Below are 21182 nucleotides of genomic sequence, written 5' to 3'. Positions count from 1 at the left end.
TCTGATACCGCTGAGCAACTCACACACACACACACACACACACACAGAAGTAGAAACAACCCAAAAGGCATAAAGTGATGACTAGACCAACAAAAGATATTCTGTCTATACAGAGGATAGTGTTCAGGCACAAAAAAAGGAGTACATGAAATGAAGCACTGACATGTACAGTATGAATGAACCTTGAAAGCATTATGCCCACAGGAAAAAACAGTCATAAATATTATGATTCTATAATACTTGAAATGACCAGAACAGGCACATCTATAGAGATGTATAAGTGTTGCCTAGTCCTAGAGGCTGGGCTACATGAAGAATGACTGCTCAAGGAAACCAAGCTTCTTTTTGGGGTGGTAAGATGTTCTAAAATTGATTGTGGAGATAGTTGCACAACTCTTTGAATGTACTGAACCATTGAATTGTACACATTAAAGGAATTACATGTGAACTGCATCATATGTAAATTATATCTCAAGGGTTATTACAGGAAAGGAAAGACTCCTGTGGAGTTTTTAAAAATTGTGCCAGGGCCTAACTCACCTCCTCTCCCCTCCACACATGCTGAATACTCCACGCATTTCAAGCTGCAGAAATAATTCTCAAGGGCAGTCACTGCCTATCATGGAGACCTGCCTCAGCCTCTTTGTCTCCTTGTACCATCTCTGGTGGGAGTGCTCATTCCAGCCATGTCCTGGGGTGGTTACACAGTTGGAGTAGGTGCCTGGACAGTGGCTGTTATTCAGACATGCAGGTGTGTAGACAGATCTGAGGTTGGGAACAGCAGCCTTGTCTTTGCAGCTGACTTCTGCCAGTGGCATTAGTCTTCTGGGGCGTCCAGAACTGGATGATTAAGACACACAAACTTAGTTTCTCTCAGTTCTGGAGACTGGACATCTGAGATTAGGGTGTGGCAAGGATGACTTTGCTGAGGCCTCTCCCTTGGGATGGAGGTGGCTGCCTTCTCACTGTGTTCTCATGCGGCCTTGGCTCTGTGTAAGTGCATGCCTGGTGTCTCTTCACGTATCAGATTAGCAATCCCATTTGTTTCTACCTTGATTACTTCACCAAAGGCACTGTCTCCAAGGACAGTCATGTTGGGATTAGGGCTTCAAGTTCATCAGTGGCCTCCAAGTCACCAAACTCTCTGGCTCTTCTATGTGTCTTCACTTCCTTTCAGTGACCACTGATGGCTGTTTTCTGACTCTACTCCTGCCTCTCTGCATCAGCATTTCCATTCCCTTTTAGTTGATTTTTCCCATTTTTGTTTTTTCACTTTATGAAGTGCTTTTTTTTTTTTTACATTTTATTTGAAAAGAATAGGCAATTCCTAATGTAATTTGAATAAATGGAATTAAAAAAATTTTTGTGATTGGATAACCTGACAATAATGACTTTCTTATTTTAGTGAAAATCCAAAAATTTAATAAAGCCAAGCCACAGCCTGACGTACTTGAAGAAGAGAAAATCTATGCTTACTCCAACAATATTACCTCAGAGACTGGATTCAGGTATGTGCAGAGTGAAAGATTAGAGAAAGAGAATTAAAAGTTTTTTCATCTAGAGAGCATTCTGATGCTTGGAGTTTAGGACTCTGCATATGTTAAACTATATTTACAACTGTGTTTGATTGATTTCTCTCCTCTCAGCTGTGGTGAAACTAAGTCTAAAGAAAGAATCTCATTTGGGGATATTGCTTTGGCTTGTGATGTCTAAGAAAAATAACAAAATTTTCTTCAAAAAACCTGAAAAATAGTAGGGCTCCATTAGCAAAGAGACTGTTGGTAAACATATGTAACCATGGCCACCTTGGTTCTATGCAGGCCTCTCTCAAGCCTGGAGGAGGTTGTGGAGAAGCAGGGAGACATCATAGTGTACCTGAAGCGGCACAACGCGCTCCTCAGTCAGCGGCTGCTGTCCTTCTCATCCTCTGACCTCGGCTCTCAGCCAAGTGGGATTTGACAGCAATTCCAGAGGAACCAGAATCACTTAAGACTGATCAACTCCCTGACAAGGTGTCACAAGAGATTGCAGCTTTGCCAAGTACCATTCTACAGTTTCTGTTGGAAACCTGAATCTGATTCTCACCTGTGTGACTGTTTAATAAGTAGGACACACGGATCATTTGAAAGGCACTTTGAAGAGCCTTGATAACTCATGGAAGATATATATTTTGCACATTTTGAAATTATTTAACCACTTAGTTTATCCTAGGTCAAAGTGTAGTTTAAACATCTCCTTGGCCAACACTTTTTCCATACTCTTTGAAACTTGGTGATAATTTGTCTTTTTGTAAAGAAAGTCTGACATGACAACCTACTTAAAATGGGGTTTTGATCAAATGAGTTTTTTCCACTTTTATACAGGTGAGAGAAGTCATCATTTCTCATGATTAGTGGTTTTTTCCATGGAGCCTGTGTATTTTATATGCTTCTGTGGTTTTAGATATCCTTGGCCCTTATAGTTTTTATAAAGAATTTCCCACTAGGTGATTTACCTTCCAAACCCTACAGTTTTCCATCCTCCAGAAGATGTGAAGTTTACTTGGAGCAGTGTTAGGCCAACCGGTGCCGCCTGTGACTGCAGCAGGGGCTGTGCCTGGCAGCGCCTGAAACGGAGAGGACTTCAGGCTTTTTCTTTCCTTTGACCCTTCTTTGAGAGATTGCTGTTTCAGTATTGACCAATTCTCATTGAATCAATAAGTTCACCGATTTAAAAGGAGTCTTCAGTGGCTTTTAGTTTGTCTGAAAGAAAAAAAAGAACTTTTTTTAAGTCTTGGATTATACTTAAAAATTATGGGAAAAATGTCTTATCAACTGTTTATATACAGATATTAAACATATATAATTCTTCAGATAAAATGAAGCATTTCTATGTGTAAATGGCATTTTTCCTCCATTTTTCCTGCTTTGCCCTTTTCATTAATCAGTTTGCTTTGGCACCTTTCCATGCTGCCTCAGAAAACTTCTTGCTTGAATGCTTAATGAGAGAGGGGATATTTGTGATTAGGTATGCTGCTAAAAATCTCTTTTGTATTTAGCTGAATAATGAATATTTGATTTAAAAATCTTTGAGCTGTACATAACTGTTTGACAAAGAATGACTTCAGTGGGTCATCCCACACTTATGAAATGGTACACGTCTATTTCCTTCAGATACAGCCCTCTCAGAGCACTCTCAGGAGTTTCTGCTGAGGTCAGGTGATTGATTGCTTGTCACCTGCAGTCAGCCCCATTGAGTCCCCAAAAGTGACAGCATTCACAAACTAAACCCAAAGTTGTATTTTTAAATTTAAAATTATATCCAGGTTTCCTGACTTTCTTTTCCTCCCTTTTTTTCTTTTTCCCTTCCTTTTAGCATTTCTCAAAGCTGTGGAAATTTGTCTCTGTGCCCTGGAGAGCTTTTGCCTTTAGCTGTTTTCCTTAAGGAAAGCACTGGTGGTAGGTGATTAATGCTCATATATATTTTTCAAACTCAATTTGTATCTATCATCAGTTTCTAAGGTTATGAGATGAACTTTGGTTTACAGAGAAAAGTATAGTTTAAATGTTAGAATAGTCAAGTTCTAATGGGATGTCTGTATAATCACCAACACACTTTTCTAAACAAAATGCTGAACATTTCAAACAATAAAAGAAATTTAAAAAAGAATGAACCAAACAGTTTAAATGTTAATCATTCTGTGCACCAGAGACAATGTGCTAGCACCATGGATAGAAAAATTAGTGAGACAGTCCTTGTTTAAAACTTACACTCTAAGGAGAGGACTAGGATTTCCAGGCTCTGTGCTGTGTGAGATGATGGCAGCAACTGCAAGATAGCACAGGGGCTCCAGGTCAGAGATTTCTCTGGCGGGGAGGGGGGAGGAGAAAGCTTTAGGAACTCCAGGGAAATTCATGAGTAAACAAGAAGTGCGATAGCTACTGAGGACCATACGTGCTGTGTATAACTTGAGCCCAAAGTGTGAGGCAGGACTGGGAGGAGGAACAACCAAGATTCTGGGGACCCTGACCCTGCGCTGGAATGGGTCCCACTGAAGAGTTCTAGGCAGGGAAGTGGCAATTGGTTTTAGTTTCAGGAAGATCAGACTGTCAGGGTGGGATGGGAAAATGGGTGGCAGAGTCCGTGGTGCTGAATGAACAAAGGCAGGTGGAGTAACATTTTATTATGCGTATGTATGTTTATATCTGTGATGTACATTTTATTGTGCGTATGTATGTTTATATCTGTGATGTACATTTTATAGTGCATGTGTATGTTTATAGCTGTGATGTATTTCTATATTGTTAATTTGAAAATTGTGTTTCAAATGACAGTAGCATCATGACTTACTGCATTTCTTTGAATATTAATGAGGTTGACTTTTTTTTTTTTTCATTCTTTGTCCTTTTACAAATCTTTTGTGATGTACATGCGTAAGCCTTTTGCTTATTATTCTCCTAGGATATTCTTTTTCTTAACAAACATGATCTGCCTTTCTATATCAGGATAGTCTTCAGTTTATAGTTGTTGGGAATGTTTTCTAATTTGTTTGGGGTTCTTTTGCCATGAACTCTTCAACTACAGCCTGGATTCTGTCCCTGCAGCATTGGTGGGACTGACACAAATAGATCCCTAAAGTACATTGGGTGAAAGCCAGGAGTATCTTGAGGGAATTTTAATATACCCAGACTTGGAAATTCCCTGGAGTTCCAATGATTAGGGCTGCTCTGCGCTTTGACTACTGAGGGCCCAGATTTAATCCCTGATCAGGGAAGGAAGATGCAAGCTGCACAGCAAGGCCAAATATATTTGTATACACACACACACACAGGCTTCTGCTGGGGGCTTTTTTCTTCATCCAGAGATTCAAACAGAGGTCTTATGTGAATTGAGTTAATTCTTTTTCCTTTTTTCTCTAAGACAGGGTTCTCCATCCTTGGCGCTATGGGCATTTTGAGTTGTATAATCTTTGTTTCAGGGACTGTCCTGTGCATCATAGGATGTTTAGCAGTATGACCACTGGGATGCCTGTAGCAACCTCTAGTTGTGACAACCAGAAGTGTCTGCGTGTGACAGCAGGATGAGCACAGCCCAGCAGGCAGCCATTGCTGTGCCTTATTACTCCGCACCCTGTTGCTAGGCAACAGGTCCTGCTCAACTGTTGGCTGGTACCTCAGTAGGCCCTGCCCACAAGCAAGCATCAATGAACGGCTGTTAGTTGCCCTGCCCAGCTATTGGTCAGCACCACAGTGGGCCCTGCCCACAAGGAACTGTCAATGAGGGAACACTAGGGAAATGATTCAGCCAGGGTCAGTGGTGTGGTGGTCATCAGGTGGAGAGTGAGGTAAGAGGCAGATTCAGGCTTCTCCTGGAGGCCCTCCAGCTTACCCAGCCTTGGGCCAACGGGTGAGCTGGCAGGCCCAGGGAGCAGGCTGGACACTCTGTCCTGCAGGGCTCCAGAGCCCTCACTCAGGCCCTCCATGCCGAGGCCCAGGCCTTGAGGCAGCAGTGAACCTGTCTGTGACCTAATAGCAGTGTCCGTTTGTCTGGGTCACAGTCTGTGAGACCTGGTCTCCCCTACTCGGGCAGCCTGAGGAGACTGAGGGCCAGTTTGGTCGGATGCCCGACTCCATCAGGGGTGACAGGTGGGCAGCGTGCGGAGCCTGACCCTGAGGAGCTGAGCTCTGCCTCCTCTTAGCCAGGACTGGGACCTTGGAGGGTGAAAGTTGTGCCTTGGGACTTTGCCCTTTCTTGTCAGGACAGAGTAACATTATTCTGTTAATAATAAATGAATAACATTCGTTTGGTAGAGATTTACAGGAAAATTGTTACCGGACCCCAAGAACAAAGGATCTGACACCAAGAAGTTTGCAACAACTAACTACCTGTCCCTCAATTTTTGCTTTTAAAGGGGCTTGCTAAAAGCTTTCAGCAACTTTGTGGTTAGGGTGTGAGCCACCCATCTCCCTGTATGAATCTGTAATAAACCTTTCTCTGTTCCACACTCTAATGTTTTAGTATTGATGGGTCTTACTGTGTATCAGGCACACAGACTTGCGATTCTGTAACATCTGTACACAGGCATTTCATTTCATTTAATACTTACATTTTGTGGGAGCTAATGTGCACCAGGAAGTGTTGTAGGTGTTGGCAATGGGGATCAGTCAGACAGAGATGGTTTCTGTTGTCATGGAACCTACATTCTTGGGTGCAGTTGGGAGGAGTAAGATAGAGGGAGGGTGGAAGTGAACGCAGACAAACAAGCCAGCATCTGGTTTGAAGAATACACTTCTTTTTTTTTTTTTTTTTTGTAAATCAGGCCTCGTGGAGATTTTAATGTTAATATGACTTAGGGAAAGAATTTAGCTTCAGTATCCTATAAACATTCAGAAAACTGAATGGCAGAGAAAATGAACTTTATGTCTGCTTCATACTTTTTACAGAAGACACCAGTATTTAGTGGTCTTACAGCCTGATCAGAAATGCTCTTGTGAGCCTTGAATACAAAACTCCCACCTGGCAGCCTCTTGAATTCTTGAGGAAACAAACCTCAAATATATGACAATCACAAATCACAAAAATCTCAAGACATTTCCTAGGTTTCCTAAAGAAGATTGTAGTAAACATGTCTCTAAATTGTCCCCTCCCATTCTTTCTGTTCTGACCCAGCTTTTTTACCCAGCTACTCTACTGGAACTTCTTATCAAGGCAAAGGGGACTGAGTGCACCTCCTCGGCCTGCCTGCCGTGGTCCTTTCAGTTCCCCACTCTCTCCTCACTTGATTTTCTTTACTCAGGCTTCCAGGACACTGCAACCTCCTAATTTTCCTTTTCACTGGCCTCCTGTCCTATCTCCTTTGCAGGCTACTTTTCTTGATGTTAGTGTCTCCTGGTCCTCTTTCTTCTCCATCAGTTCTTGCTCTTGCTGACCTCATGGCTATAGCAAATTGTACAAGCTGGCCCCTTCCAGATGTGTCCTCCCTGACCTCCAGATGCATATACCCAGGTGCTCCTCTAGATCTCCACTGCGATGCCTAAAAGGCATTTTGCAAAACTAAGCCCTCCAACACAGCCTTCTCTATCTCCACCAGGGTAGCTCCTCTTCCTCTCACATGCCTACAAAATCTATCAGCAAACCTTGCTGGCTTTTCCTTTAAAATAGAGCCAGAATCCATCACCTTCACATGGATTGTTGAAATAGTCTCTTTACATGGACTTTTAGCTTCTAACCAATGTTCTTCCCCCACATATCCCCACCCCAAACATCAGCATTTAATGTAGCAGCCAAAGAGGACATGCTGAAGCACACATATGCCATGCTACTCTGATGATTCCCTGCTGCTTAGTCACTTCAGTCCTGTCTGACTCTGTGACCGTATGGACTGTAGCCCATCAGGCTCCTCTGTCCAGGGGATTCTCCAGGCAAGAATACTAGAGTGGGTTGCCATGCCCTTCTCCAGGGGATCTTCCTGACCCATGGATCTAACCCAGGTCTCCTGCACTGTAGGCAGATTCTTTACTGCTGAACTACCAGGGGAGTCCTAAATGTTTAATAAAAATCCAAGTCCCTGGCAGTGACATCCAGGGCTCTAGAAAATCAGCTCCCACACACCTCAGCTTTTCCTTCACTTTCTCTGCTCTGGTCATGTTGTTTCTGGCCTGTGAGACACATCTGCAACTCAGGACTTTGCACCCCTGTTCCCTCTGCCTGGAAAGATCAACTCCTATGGAACTTTATCTCCTTCAAGTCTATGTTCACATGTCTCTTGCTTATTGAGGCCTCCTGCTCACACTCACCCCCTCTATCTCCCTTACCTTGTAGGGGTTCTGAATATATATCCCCTCAAAATAGGTCAGTTTGGCATATTGGTTATTTTGAACTAAAGTTATTGAGAAACAACCACTTACAAAAATGTAAACTCTTGGTGCTGACCAGGTGGTCAGTTGAGTAGTTTATACTCTGCCTTCCACTACAGGGGGCATTGGTTTGAACCCTGGTTGGGGAACTAAGATCCCACATGCTGCCTGGCCCAGCAAAAAAAAGAACCCCCGCAGAAAAGAACCCACAAGAGAAAACCCACCACTCATAAAAGAGTCACTTAAAAAAAAAGAAGTAAAAAAAAAAAAAAAAAAAAAGAAGTAAGCTCTTATTCTCCTTTGTCCCTGTGAAAGCAGGAGATAAAACTGCCATGTGAAAGGTACCCTCCCCTCAGCAGTGAAACAGTAGGACCCTGTATGGCCCTGCTGGATTCAAAAGACCCTCTGTGTCCCCTGTTTCTTGTTTATATGTAAAAAAGGCTTTAGTCTCCTAGGCCTTCCCTGAGTTCCAAAGAGCAGGCACAAGAAGTTACTAATTAGTGGAGAGAGGGAATACAGACACAAAGGAAAAGCAGTCAAGAAATAATCATCATCATCAGTGTTAGTTGCTCAGTTGTGTCCGACTCTGTGACCCCATGGAGTGTAGCCCAACAGGTTCCTCTGTCCATTGGGTTCTCCAGGCAAGAATACTGGAGTGGGTTGCCATTTCCTTCTCCAGGGTATCTTCCCAACCCAGGGATCAAACCAGGGTCTCCTGCATTGCAGGCAGATTATTGGCTAGCTGAGCCACCAGGGAAGCCCCAAGAAACAATAGTGCAGAGATAGAAAGAGTCCTGGTTCCTCCCCAAGTGACATATATAGCAATCTGATGCATATCTTTGAGTTTTTCTGCAGGAACTAAGACCCATATGTAGGATGGTAACTACAAACTAAGGATGAGTATGTAGCTCAAGACTGGTTGGAACCAGAAGGCTGATAATTAAGATTCTTAAAACCACCTGGTTACCTGACCACCAAACAATCAGAAGAAAGCCATGTACCCTGCAACCCTCATCCCAGTTGTCCTGAAAGCCGTCTGGGGTCTTTTGAGCATGAGCTGCCCAGTCTTACTTGGAGCTGAAATAAATGCTATACTTGTTCACCACAACCTGGTGTCATTAGATTGGCTTTGCAGCATGGTGCGCATGCAGACCCAGGATTGATCTGGTAACACCAGGAGAATAGAAGTCATACTTAACACCAGACAGAATTTAGAGCCAAGAAGGCTCTAAATAAACAAACCTTGTTTAGGGAAGGAAAAATAATTTTTCCTCTGCCCTATTAGGTTCTTTCCTGGGAACCCACTGTAATAAAAGATAGTAAACAGGAGACCAAAAAACCCCCAAACTTTATCAGCATGTATACCTTCTGTGTACATGGGAGATCGCCAGGCATACTGAGTGATATCCCCAAACGGCCCAAGAGTGACACAGAGTGAAAGTTGCTCGGTCCTGTCTGACTCTTTGCCACCCCATGGACTCCATGGGATTCCCCAGGCCAGAACACTGGCATGGGCAGCCTTTCCCTTCTCCAGGGGATCTTCCCAACCCAGGGATTGAGCCAGGTCTCCGCACTGTGGGCAGATGCTTCACCAGCTGAGCCACAAGGGAGCCCCAGGCCACCACCTTAAATACCTCTGGCAAAGGACCAGTGAGCATGCTGAAGGGTGGAGAAGCCAGTCATGGAGGCTACAGGAAAGGCACAGCTAAGAAGAGTGTCATTGTCATGTAGATTTAGGTCTTTGTCTTCTCCATTGGTCAGATTATAAGATGTAGAACTATCTCCCCCACCCTGGCACAGAGAGGGAGATACCCTTACACATAGAGATTTTATTTATAGATATAAATGTTTCTTGAAAAAGAGTAGCTAACTGCTTGGTCACTTCTTTACAAGTCATGCTTTTATGGGGCTCCCGTGTGTACAAAATTAAATTTTTTTCTCCTGGTAATCTAATGGCCTATAGCCATTATATTATTAAACCAGTCAAAGAAACAAGGAAGGAAGAAGATTTTTCTGCCCCTACATCTTGTTTGTTTTTCTCCCATTGCACTTTCCACCTTCCATATTATGTAATTTACTTACTTACTTTTTCTCTCCCCTGACTGGAATGTAACAAATTAATTTAAGATGTAAAAAAGATTTAAAAGTAAAAAAAAATACAACAATTTCCCTACATTATTCACAAGTGCACAAAGACATGTAAAATCATGGCAGTAATGATTATAAGAGTGAAAAATTTCATAATACACTGAAATAGTTTCAGGGGAGTAAGTATATGTATACACATAATGTTATGTGTGTGTATGTATATATATATATATATATAAACATATACACTGATATAGAAGATGTCTGATGCCATATATAAAATTAAGAATATGTGGGGAAAATATTTACAATGTAAGAGTCAAACATGCTTATTTAACATTTTCAATTTGAAAAGAATGCAACAGAAAACAGACAAGGGTAGTAGAAAACATCAGATATGTTCCCATTAACATTAGAATTAAGACAAAATTGTTCACACATTATCATTCTGGAGGTTCCAATAGAATATTCAGATGATATAAAATATATGGATCTTTATAGATGGAAAAAAATAATGAAAATTACCACTACTTCCAGATTATATGATTCAATTCAGTTCAGTTGCTCAGTCGTGTCTGACTCTTTGCAACCCCATCAACTGCAGCATGCCAGTCTTCCCTATCCTTCACAAACTCCTGGATCTTGCTCAAACTCATGTCCGTTGAGTCAGTGATAACCATCCAACCATCTCATCCTCTGTTGTCCCCTTCTCCTCTGCCTTCAATCTTTTGCAGCATCACAGTCTTTTCCAATAAGTCAGTTCTTCACATCAGGTGGCCAAAATATTGGAGTTTCAGCTTCAGCACCAGTTCTTCCAATGAATATTCAGGACTGATTTCCTTTACGATTGACTGGTTTGATCTCCTTGTAGTCCAAGGGACTCTCAAGAGTCTTCTCCAAACATCACAGTTCAAAAGCATCAATTCTTTGGTGCTCAGCTTTATTTATGGTTCAACTCTCACATCCATGCATGACTACTGGAAAAACCATAGCTTTGACTAGACAGATCTTCATCGGCAAAGTAATGTCTCTGCTTTTTAAGACACTGTCTAGGTTGGTCATAGCTTTTCTTCCAAGGAGCAAGCATCTTTTAATTTCATGGCTGCAGTCACAATCTGCAGCGATTTTGGAGCCCAAGAAAATACAGTCTCTGTTTCCATTGTTTCTCCATCTATTTGCCATGAAGTGATGGGACTGGACACCATGATCTTAGTTTTTTGAATGTTGAGTTTTAATTTTTTCACTCTCCTCTTTCATCTTCTCTTTCATCTCTCATCAAGAGACTCTTTAGTTCCTCTTCACTTTCTACCATAAGGGTGGTGTCATCTGCATAGCTGAGGTTATTGATATTTCTCCCTGCAGTCTTGATTCTAGCTTGCGCTTCATCCAGCCTGGCATTTTGCATGATGTACTCTGAATATAAGTTAAATAAGCAAGGTGACAATATACAGCCTTGATGTACCCCTTTCCCAATTTGGAACCAGTCCATTGTTCCATGTCCAGTTCTAACTGTTGCTTCCTGACCTGCATATAGATTTCTCAGGAGGCAGGTTAGGTGGTCTGGTATTTCCATCTCTTTAAAAATATTCCACAGTTTGTTGTGATCCACATAGTCAAAGGCTTTGGCCTAGTCAATGAAGCAGAAGTAGATGGTTTTCTGGAACTCTCTTGTTTTTTCAATGATCCAGTGGATGTTGGCAATTTGATCTCTGGTTCTGCTGTCTTTTCTAAATCCAGCTTGAACATCTGGAAGTTCTTGGTTCACACACTGTTGAAACCTAGCTTGGAGAATTTTGAGCATTACTTTGCTGGCGTTTTAGATGAGTACAATTGTACAGTAGTTTGAACATTCTTTGGCATTGCCTTTCTTTGGTTTTGAAGTGAAAACTGACGTTTTTTAGTCCTGTGGCCACTGCTGAGTTTTCCAAATTTGCTGGCATATTGAGTGCAGCAGTTTAACAGCATCATCTTTTAGGACTGAATAATATGATTGAATACCAGGAAAACTCCAAAAATCCTACTAGAAAAACTGTTATTTTATATATATATATAAAGGATGGACATTTTCACAGGACCATAATAGGTACTTGGTTCATGCATCTTGCCTAGTTCAGACCCTCTCTTTGAATGGTGGTCTTTCCCCTCCCCCCCCTTAATAATTTCTAATCAATATTCACTTTAATGAAACAGAAAAGAATTACAGTGACTGGACAACCACAAAAATAATTTTATGATGTTTTTGCTACCTGTGAGTATATAAATATGCTTTTGGAATTCCTGGAAAGCAATAGAAATAGGAGCATTCAATAAGATACCTGGGTGAAAACTTAATATATAAAAATTCATTGCTTTATACAGATAAGTACCAGTTAGAAGATACAATTCAAGAAAAGGCCTCATCTGTAATAACAACAAAAAAAGATTAAATAATCCAAATCTTTTTGAAGAAAACTTAAGAGCATTACTAAAAGTTACAAAAGAAGACTTGCAAAGGTGTGGCATGTCCTCAGAGTGTTGACACCATAAACATGTCAATTTTTGTCCAGGCAATCTATGAGAAGATTAATGCTATAGAAAACTGGGGTCATTATTATAATAACAGCAACAGTTAAATACTGTCCATTAACAATCAGATCAAAGAAATGGAATAGGAGATAAAGAAATAGCCCAAAGTGTGTATGGGAATTTAGTATATAAAACTGACACTTAAAATCACCACACACACACACACACAAATCACCACAGAAAAGTTAGCTCAATCACTAAATGATATTAAAACCACTGGGTAAAGCACCAAAGAAAAAACTTAGGTTATTTTCTCTATCTTAAAATTCATAGCTTCTAAATCCAGCTAATTCAAACATTAATGTTTTAAAATGAAACCATTAAAGTATTAGAAATAAACAATGGTTATGTTTTTACAATCATTTTAGAGAGGTGAAGTCTAAGACTTTTAGGATTGACATAGAAGCCATAAGTGAAAAGCCTGATATATTTAACTGCATTTCCCCTTGGGAAAACTAACTAAAATTTCCCCTTGGGAAAAAACTGCTGTAAGGTGATCATGACAAAAGTTTTAGGACAAATAAGAAACTGGGTAAAAATGATCTACAATTCAAGTCACAGGCTAAGAATTTGAGTTGTGATTAAGAAATATATATTTGGCATAGAACGCTGTGAATGATGTCGAATTTGTGATCTCTGAAGACTTAGCTTTGGGACCAGGAACTAGGCTTGCTCACTCAAGAGCTTTTGTGTAGCAGAGTTTTATTAAAGTATGAAAAAGGACAAAGCTTCTGACATAGACATCAGGAGGGGGACAGAGAGTGCTTTTATACTTTTATATACTTTTAATATGCTTTTTAATTAGTTATTACAATAAATCAAAAGACTGTCTCAAAGGTCTTACTAGACCCATTCCCACAATTTACATTTTAGAATGACAGGATTAGAGCTAACAATAGAAAGATCTTACCAGACCCAGTCCCATAATATACATTTTAAGATAACAGGATTAGTTAGAAGGTTCTCAAGAAGGAAAATCATATCCTTAAGCAGGATACATTGTTATATAATCCTTAGTACAGAGTTTAAGCTGAGTTTTTTGTTGTGTAATCATCAGCTCTGGGCTTAAAGAAAACAACAACAATAAAAAAAAATGTTTTATGTGACTAAGACTAAGGAATGTAGGAAAAAGTTTGTCCTTTTCTCCTCCATGAGAACTCTAGGCTCCTGTGTCCTCCTTGAGAACCCCACATCCCTCTCTCCTCCTCAGGGACCCCAGACTTCTTATCAACCTACCTAGAAAATGACCCCCTCACAGCTAAAACCCTTGAAATTTCCTATGTGATAAGACCAATGGGAACATCTTGTTATAATATTTGGTCTGTTGTCATCATTTCTTGAATAGCTCCAAAGGTATTAAAGGGAAGGAAGCCCCTTTCAACTGCAGTTGAGCTGATGTTCTAAAGGTGACTCTTGCAAAGACCCTAAGGATTGGGTTTTGATGCCTCAGAAAGCAACCAAGTGATCGGAGGACTGGAACTTACAGTCCCTTCTTTACCAGCCTCCAGGTAGAGAGAGAGGATTGTGGTTGACTCAGTCACCAGTGGCCAATGATTTACTCATTTGTGCCTCCATAAAACCCCAAAAGATGGGGCCCAGGTGTTCTTGGGGAGCACGTGGAGGTTGGAGTGGGTGCTGTGCCCAGAAATGGGTAGAAGGGAGCTCTGTGCCCCTTCCCACACATCATGCCTTATGCATCCTTTCCATCTGTCTGTTCCCAAGTTATTCCTATTAGAGTAAACTGGAAATGTGTTTTCCTGTGCTCTATGAACTGCTCTAGGAAATTAAAGGAAACAAAAGAGTGGGTTTTGGGAAGCACAAATGACAACCTAGGCTTGTGATGGTTCCCCAAGTGTGTGGGAATGGAACTGGGGGCAGTAGCTTTGTGAGACTGAACCCCTAAACCTGTGGGAGCTGATGCTATATCTCCAGGTAAGTGGCTTCAGAATCACAAATTGTGGGATACCCAGCTGACATCGCAGAGCTGTTTGCTGTGTAAGAGGAGAGAAGACACAGTGGATTGGGGTGCGGTGGGTAATTCCCCTTACACAGACTAAGAGCAGGATTCTCTAACAGAAGAACAACTGCCACAGAAAGGGCCAAGTATACAAACAACATAGACAGAAAAGGAAACAAATGCTTTATAAGCCTCTGAAAAGATGATAAATCTCAGTCATAAGGAAAAATGCAAACTGACCTCCGCTGTGACACAAAGCCAGATATGTGAACGTGTTACTCCTCTGTGAACAAGGGTAAACTCATGTCCATCGAGTCAGTGATGCCATCCAGCCATCTTATCCTCTGTTGTTCCCTTCTCCTCTGCCTTCAATCGAGACTATTATAGACAGGTATTTTAGAGTATAATTATTGTTAAGAGTTTATCTAAAAGCTCATACCACATTTACATTTTTTAGGGGTTTTCTTTGTTATTGTTTTTAGAGGTACTTTCTTTGTTGACAAGCTTGTGACAGATATGACAATATAGCGATTTTTAACTTATAATAAACCTAGGCACAATGACAATTTTGGGCTTCATGTTAATGACTCTTAGACATGTCTATAGCAGAGTAGCAGGGAAAAAAATACTAGATATTTAATATTGACTATTTCCCAGTTCACGTGAATCTGAAATTCATTTAGGTCAATTTTTTCTAGTATTTAGAGCTGTTTGATTTGTAAGGGCTTCCTTTTCTTTTGACCATTTCGATAAGAACTCACAACTTGAGCAATATTATGAAATAACAGAAGACTCACACTGAGACATACATAAATGCAGACAGACAGACAGAGATCTTCTAGTTTTCCGCCTGAGATTTAAAATGTCCGGTTGAGCCTCTTTTTTTTAGGGGGTGGGGGTGGTGGTGGTGGGGAGGGGGATGGGGATGGGCAAGAATACCATTCCCTTCTCCAGGAGATCTTCCTGAGCCAGGGATGGAACCCAGATCTCCTGCACTGTAAGTGGAAAGCTTTACCGCCTGAGCTACCAGCGAAGTCTCCCAAGGCCCTGGAAAGGGTTCCCTTCATGCATTGCTCTAGGCAGGCCTTTGTAAGAAGCAATTGTTTTGAATAATTGCATATGCAAAAGAACCAGCTTTATCGTTTCTAAGAAAAAAACAGTTTCATTATAACCAATTTTCTCTGGTTCTATAGAATATCATGGCCGTCCTAGGTCAGGTCATCTTTCCTTTCTGTAGTCATAGTTTGATCCCTAAATTATAGACAGATGAGCGGATAAAAAGCTTGGATTGTCTCTGTGGGATGGATCTGCTGGTGTTTCAGGTGTTTCACCTGGCGGCAGTAGCGAGGCCCGTGGGTCTGTCCTGGAAGTGGGTGTGCGGGCGGGCGGGGCGCACAGGGAGCGCGAGCCCGCCCCCCCCCCCCCACCCCCGGCCCGTCGCCCCTGGGGAGGGGCCGCACCTGTGAGCTCTCCAGGGGCGGGGCGCACCCAGGAGCGGGAGCAGGAGTGCGTAGGGGGGACCGGAGGGTGAGGGAAACGGAGAGAACTGCTCTGCCAGAGGGAAACGGAGAGAACCTCACAGTCTCAGGTTTTATGGTCATTGGGTTCCTTTCTGGCTTGTCTCTTGCCAGTCATTCTGAATTGGCGTCCTTCCTGGGGGCACACGCACCACTCAGCCGAGATGGATTCCAGCGAGGAGGATCCTGGGAAGTTGGTAGGACCTCTGGACTGGAGTTTCCCATCTCTTTTGGACCTCTCCAGAATCCTGGTTGGTGGTAGCTTCTGAGTTCCTTGATCCTTACCAGGACCTCCTGTGGTAAGATGACTCCTGCAAGTGTTTTCTCTTCTCCGTTGCCTGGCAAGGGTGGGTGGTCAGTGGTTTATTTAACAGTCTGTCTTTTGGTTCTCTCAAATAAGGTCCTTCACAGAGTAAATGTATAAAATTGTAGAAGTCAATGTTTTAAATAATTTATATTCACAATTTGGTAAGTTGGCTTTTTTGTTGTGTGTTAGAACTCATCACCAGACCAAAGGTCATGTAGATTTTTGTTGTTTTTCTAAAATTTTTAGTATTTTTTTTTTTGTAATTGAATTACGGTGTGAGTTACATAGTTTGTGTTTCTGTTCATTTCATTCCATCTGTTTGGTTTTCTTTCTTTCTTTTTTTTTAACGGTTATTTATTTTTAGTTGATTGATCATTGCTTTACAATATTGGTTTGATTGGTCATACATCAACATGAATTAACCATAGGGGTACCTGTGGTCCCTCACTCTTGAATCTCCCTCCCACGTCCCACCCATTCCCACCTCCCTAGGCTATCAGAGAGCCCCAGTTTGAGTTCCCTGAGTCAGACAGCAAATTCTCAGCTTAGGTTGGTGTGCATGCATCCATGCTGCTCTCCCCATTCATCTGTTCTCCATGTCTGCATCTCCACTGCTGCTACGTGAACAGATTCGTCAGGACCATCCTTCTAGAGTCCAGGTTTTTCTCTTTCTGACTGACTTCCCTGTTTCATACGCAGGTTTTTCTTTTTCTGACTGACTTCCCTGTTTCATACGCTCTAGGTTCATCCACTTCATTAGAAGTGCCTCAGATGTGATCCTTTTTATGGCCACATTCCATACATGCTCTGACTGTTCCTTACCGTATTTTGAGGAGGGTCGTGGAGCTATTCAGCTCCATTTGGGTTTGGGCTTCCAGTCTGAGCGCTCGCTGCAGAGCTGCTTCTGGGTGAGCCGTCTGGACTCTGGGAGCGCGGGGCTGCCCGCTCTTCTCCGGCGGCCCGCAGGGGGCGCCAAAGCCCCCTCTGACCCTCGGGCGCAGGACGCTTTGCCTTCAAACTGGGCTCAGTGACCAGCTGGTGGGAGCTTTCTCTCCTCAGGGCCATCAGGGTTCGGGCTTCTGGATAATGGGGCTGTGTCCAGGCTGAGAGGAGTGGGCTTGCCTCAGTGCCCCAGCAGGGAGGCGCTGCAGGAGGGAAAAATGAGGACAAAGTAGGCGTTTCCTGTGTCCAGCTGAGCGCTTGACCGGAGGTCCATCTCAGAGGACTCGGGGCGTTGGCGGGGGGGGGTGGGGGGGGGTGGGGGGTGGGGGTGGGAGGGGGGGGATGGGGAGAGCTCCATGTGCAAAATGGCGGGTTTTCAGTTAGATTTCTTTTAGATGATCTAGAGGATGGCCAGTGATGTTCTTCAGTGCACGTGGCCAGTTTTCCTGACACTGTTTCTTGAGAAGACTGTCCTTTCGTCTTCGCTTGTTCCCAGTTTGATGTTCATGAACTGACCACGTATATGTGGCTTCACTCCTGGACTCTCTATGCCTTCCTCGAGTCCACGTGCTGTGTTCGTGCCAGTTCTTGTACCGCTCCGTGATGTAGTTTGAAGTCGGAGAGGAAGATGCATCCAGCGGTGTTCTTCTTTCTAAGAGTCTTTTTGGCTGCCGTTTCTTCCGTGAAGGAGGCTCGCTTTCCCCGCATCCCGCGCACTCTACTTCCAGGCACGGGAGAAAAGCGCTTTAGGGAGGTCTTTTCTCAGGCCCCTTGCCCTTGAGCCTGGGGTCTAGCTAGGGGACCCACACTCACAGGCAGAGGCAGAACCAGATACACAGGTCTGGTCCAGCCCCCTGTACCTTCAGAGAGCTCTGGTGAGCCAGAGTCTGTCAGGAACCTCTGTGGCTCCCCCAGCAGCTCAGCCTGTGTGTGAAGGAGCAGACCCGACCTAGGGGCACAGTGGACCTCTTTCTCTCCATGGTGCGCTGAGGCTGCTGGGCGAGCAAGGGCTTGAACATCCGTCCAGTTGCTCCTACCTTCCCTCTGACAGAGCCCTCACGCCTCTAGGCCTTGGCAGTGTGGAGATAGCTGGTACGCACCTCCTCTCCAAGGAGGCCCGGGGCCTAGTTGGAGTGGAAAGGCACTAGCGGAGCTGACCCCGGGAAGGCACCCGGATATGTCTAACAACTCCCGCAAGCTGGCCCTTCGCGGGGAAGTACCACTTGAAGCCAGGAATGTCTTTGCAAGGCTGGCCAAGGGCAGGGCCACGCTGGGCTCTGACTCTGCCATTTCGGGCCTCTGAGCAGAACTGGCGTTCTCCCGGTGGAATACCTCCCCGGTTCCTTCCAAAGGCCGGTGTGCAAACACTCGCCGGTTGCCTGCCACTTCTTCCCTGAAGGAGGCTTGCTTTGCCCGCATCCCGTGCACTCTGCTTCCAGGCAGGGGGAAAAAGCGCTTCTGGGAGGTAATCTCTCACGGCTCTTGCCCCTGAGCCTGGGGGCGAGCTGGGCACTCACACTCACAGGCAAAGGCAGAACAACATGCATGTCTGTTCCAGGCCCCTGCAACTTCAGAGAGCTCTGGTGAGCCAGCATCTGTCAGGAACCTCCTTGGCTCCCCTAGCAGCACAGCCTGTGTGCGAAGGAGCAGACCCGACCTAGGGGCACAGTGGGCCTCTTTCTCTCCATGGTGCGCTGAGGCTGATGGGTGAACAAGGGCTTGAACATCCATCCAGTTTTTCCTCCCTTCCCTCTGACAAAGCCCTCATGGCTCTAGGCCTTGGTAGTGTGGAGACACCCGGTCTGCACCACCTCTCCAAGGTGGCCTGGGTCCTAGTTCGAGTGGAAAGGCACTAGTGGAGCTGACCCCAGGAGGGCGCCCGGGCATATGTGACACACACCCGCACCCTGCTCCTTCAGGGGTAGTACCACTTGAAGCCAGGAATGTCTTTGCAAGGTTGGCCAAAGGCAGGGGCCATGCTGGGCTCTGACTCTGGCATTTCGGGCCTCTGAGCAGAACTGATGTTCTCCCCCTGAAACACCTCCTGGTTCCTTCCAAAGGTCGGTTTGCAAGCGCTCGCCGGTTGGCTGCCACATCTTCCCTGAGGGAGGCTCGCTTTCCCTGCATCCCACGCACTCTGCTCCAGGTCTGAGTCTGGGGCGAGCTAGGGCACCCACACTCACAGGCAAAGTCAGAACCACATGCACACGTCTGTTCCAGCCCCCTGCACCTTCAGAGAGCTCAGGTGAGCCAGAGTCTGTCAGGAACCTCCTGGCTACCCCAGCAGCACAGCCTGTGTGTGATGGGGCAGAACCAGTCTAGGGGCACAATGGCCTCTTTCTCTCCATGGTGCGCTGAGGCTGCTGGGCGAGCAAGGGCTTGAACATCTGTCCAGTTGCTCCTCCCTTCCCTCTGACAGAGCCCTCATGGCTCTAGGCCTTGGCAGTGTGGAGATAGCTGGTACGCACCTCCTCTCCAAGGAGGCCCGGGGCCTAGTTGGAGTGGAAAGGCACTAGCGGAGCTGACCCCAGGAAGTCGCCCAGGCATGTCTGACACAGTTCTGCTGCCTGCTCCTTCAGGGTTCAATACCCCTTGAAGCCAGGAATATCTTTGCAAGGCTGGCCAAGGGCAAATGCCATGATGGGCTCTAATTCCGGCATGTCGGGCCTCTGAGCATAACTGGCGTTCTCACGCTGGAAGACCTCCCCGATTCCTTCCAAATGCCGGTTTGCAAGCACTCGCCAGTTGGCTGCCGCTTCTTCCCTGAAGGAGGCTTGCTTTCCCCGCATCCCGCACACTCTGCTTCCAGGCCCAGGAGAAAAGCTCTTAGGGGAGGTCTTTTCTCAGGGCTCTTGTTCCTGAGTCTGAGGACGAGCTAGGGGACCCACAGTCACAGGCAAAGGCAGAACCACATGCACACGTCTGTTCCAGCCCCCTGCACCTTCAGAGAGCTCTGGTGAGCCAGAGTCTGTCAGGAACCTTCTTGGCTCCCCCAGCAGCACAGCCTGTGTATGAAGGGGCAGACCCGACCTAGGGGCACAGTGGGCCCCTTTCTCTCCATGGTGCACAGAGGCTGCTGGGTGAGCAAGAGCTTGAACATCCATCCAGTTGCTCTTCCCTTCCCACTAACAGAGCCCCCACGACTCTAGGCCTTGGCAGTGTGGAGACACCAGTGCCACACCTCCTCTACAAGGAGCCTGGGGCCTATTTTGAGTGGAAAGGCTCTAGCGGAGCTGACCTAGCGGAGGAGGCCAGGGCACATCCGACACACTGCCGCAGCCTGCTCCTTCATGGTTCATACCACTTAAAGCCAGGTATGTCTTTGCAGGTCTAGCCAAGGGCAGGAGGCCATGATGGGCTCTGTTTCTGGCATTTCAGATCTCTGAGTAGAACTGGCGTTCTCCCGCTGGAAGACCACCCTGGTTCCTTCCAAACGCCAGTTTGCAAGCTCTCACCGGTTGGCTGCCGCTTCTTCCCTGAAGGAGGCTCGCTTTCCCCACATCCCGCACACTCTACTTCCAGGCCTGGGAGAAAAGCGCTTCGGGGTGGTCCTCTCTCAGGGCTCTTGCCCCTGAGCCTGGGGATGAGCTAGAGTACCCACCGTCTCAGGCAAAGTCAGAACCACATGCACACGTCTGTTCCTGCCCCCTGCACCTCTGGAGAGCTCTGGTGAGCCAGAGTCTCTCAGGAACCTCCTTGACTCCCCCAGCAGCACAGCCTGTGTATGAAGGGGCAGACCCGACCTAGGGGCACAGTAGGCCTCTTTCTGTAACAAAAGACTTTTTTTCTTTCTCCAAATTGTCCAAAAACAGAATAGTGTGAATGACTCAGACTCTCTGGGTTCCCCAGTTTCACTAAAAGTATACAAGAAGGAGCTCTAGAGACACAAGTTTTAATGTATATCAAAGGAAGGTGGTGACTCTTCAGGGAGAATTCAGACAAGATATAAAACTTCACAATCTTTCTCTACA

General features: G+C 44.8%; 1 protein-coding gene across 3 annotated transcripts in view; it reads left to right on the top strand.

Moving 5' to 3' along the window:
* The window catches only part of TMEM192 (transmembrane protein 192), a 28957-nt gene extending 23046 nt beyond the window's left edge, over positions 1-5911 (top strand). For all 3 annotated transcript variants that reach the window (XM_043483803.1, XM_043483811.1, XM_043483794.1), the window contains 2 exons: positions 1406-1508; positions 1821-5911. In XM_043483803.1, coding sequence (XP_043339738.1) covers positions 1406-1508; positions 1821-1959 — 242 coding nt within the window. In that variant the 3' untranslated portion in view covers positions 1960-5911. The remainder of the gene's footprint in view (positions 1-1405; positions 1509-1820) is intronic.
* The last annotated feature ends 15271 nt before the right edge of the window (positions 5912-21182 follow it).

The sequence above is a fragment of the Cervus canadensis genome, chromosome 1 (assembly GCF_019320065.1).
Source record: "Cervus canadensis isolate Bull #8, Minnesota chromosome 1, ASM1932006v1, whole genome shotgun sequence".
Taxonomy (NCBI): domain Eukaryota; kingdom Metazoa; phylum Chordata; class Mammalia; order Artiodactyla; family Cervidae; genus Cervus; species Cervus canadensis.
This window is presented reverse-complemented; position numbering and strand designations above follow the sequence as displayed.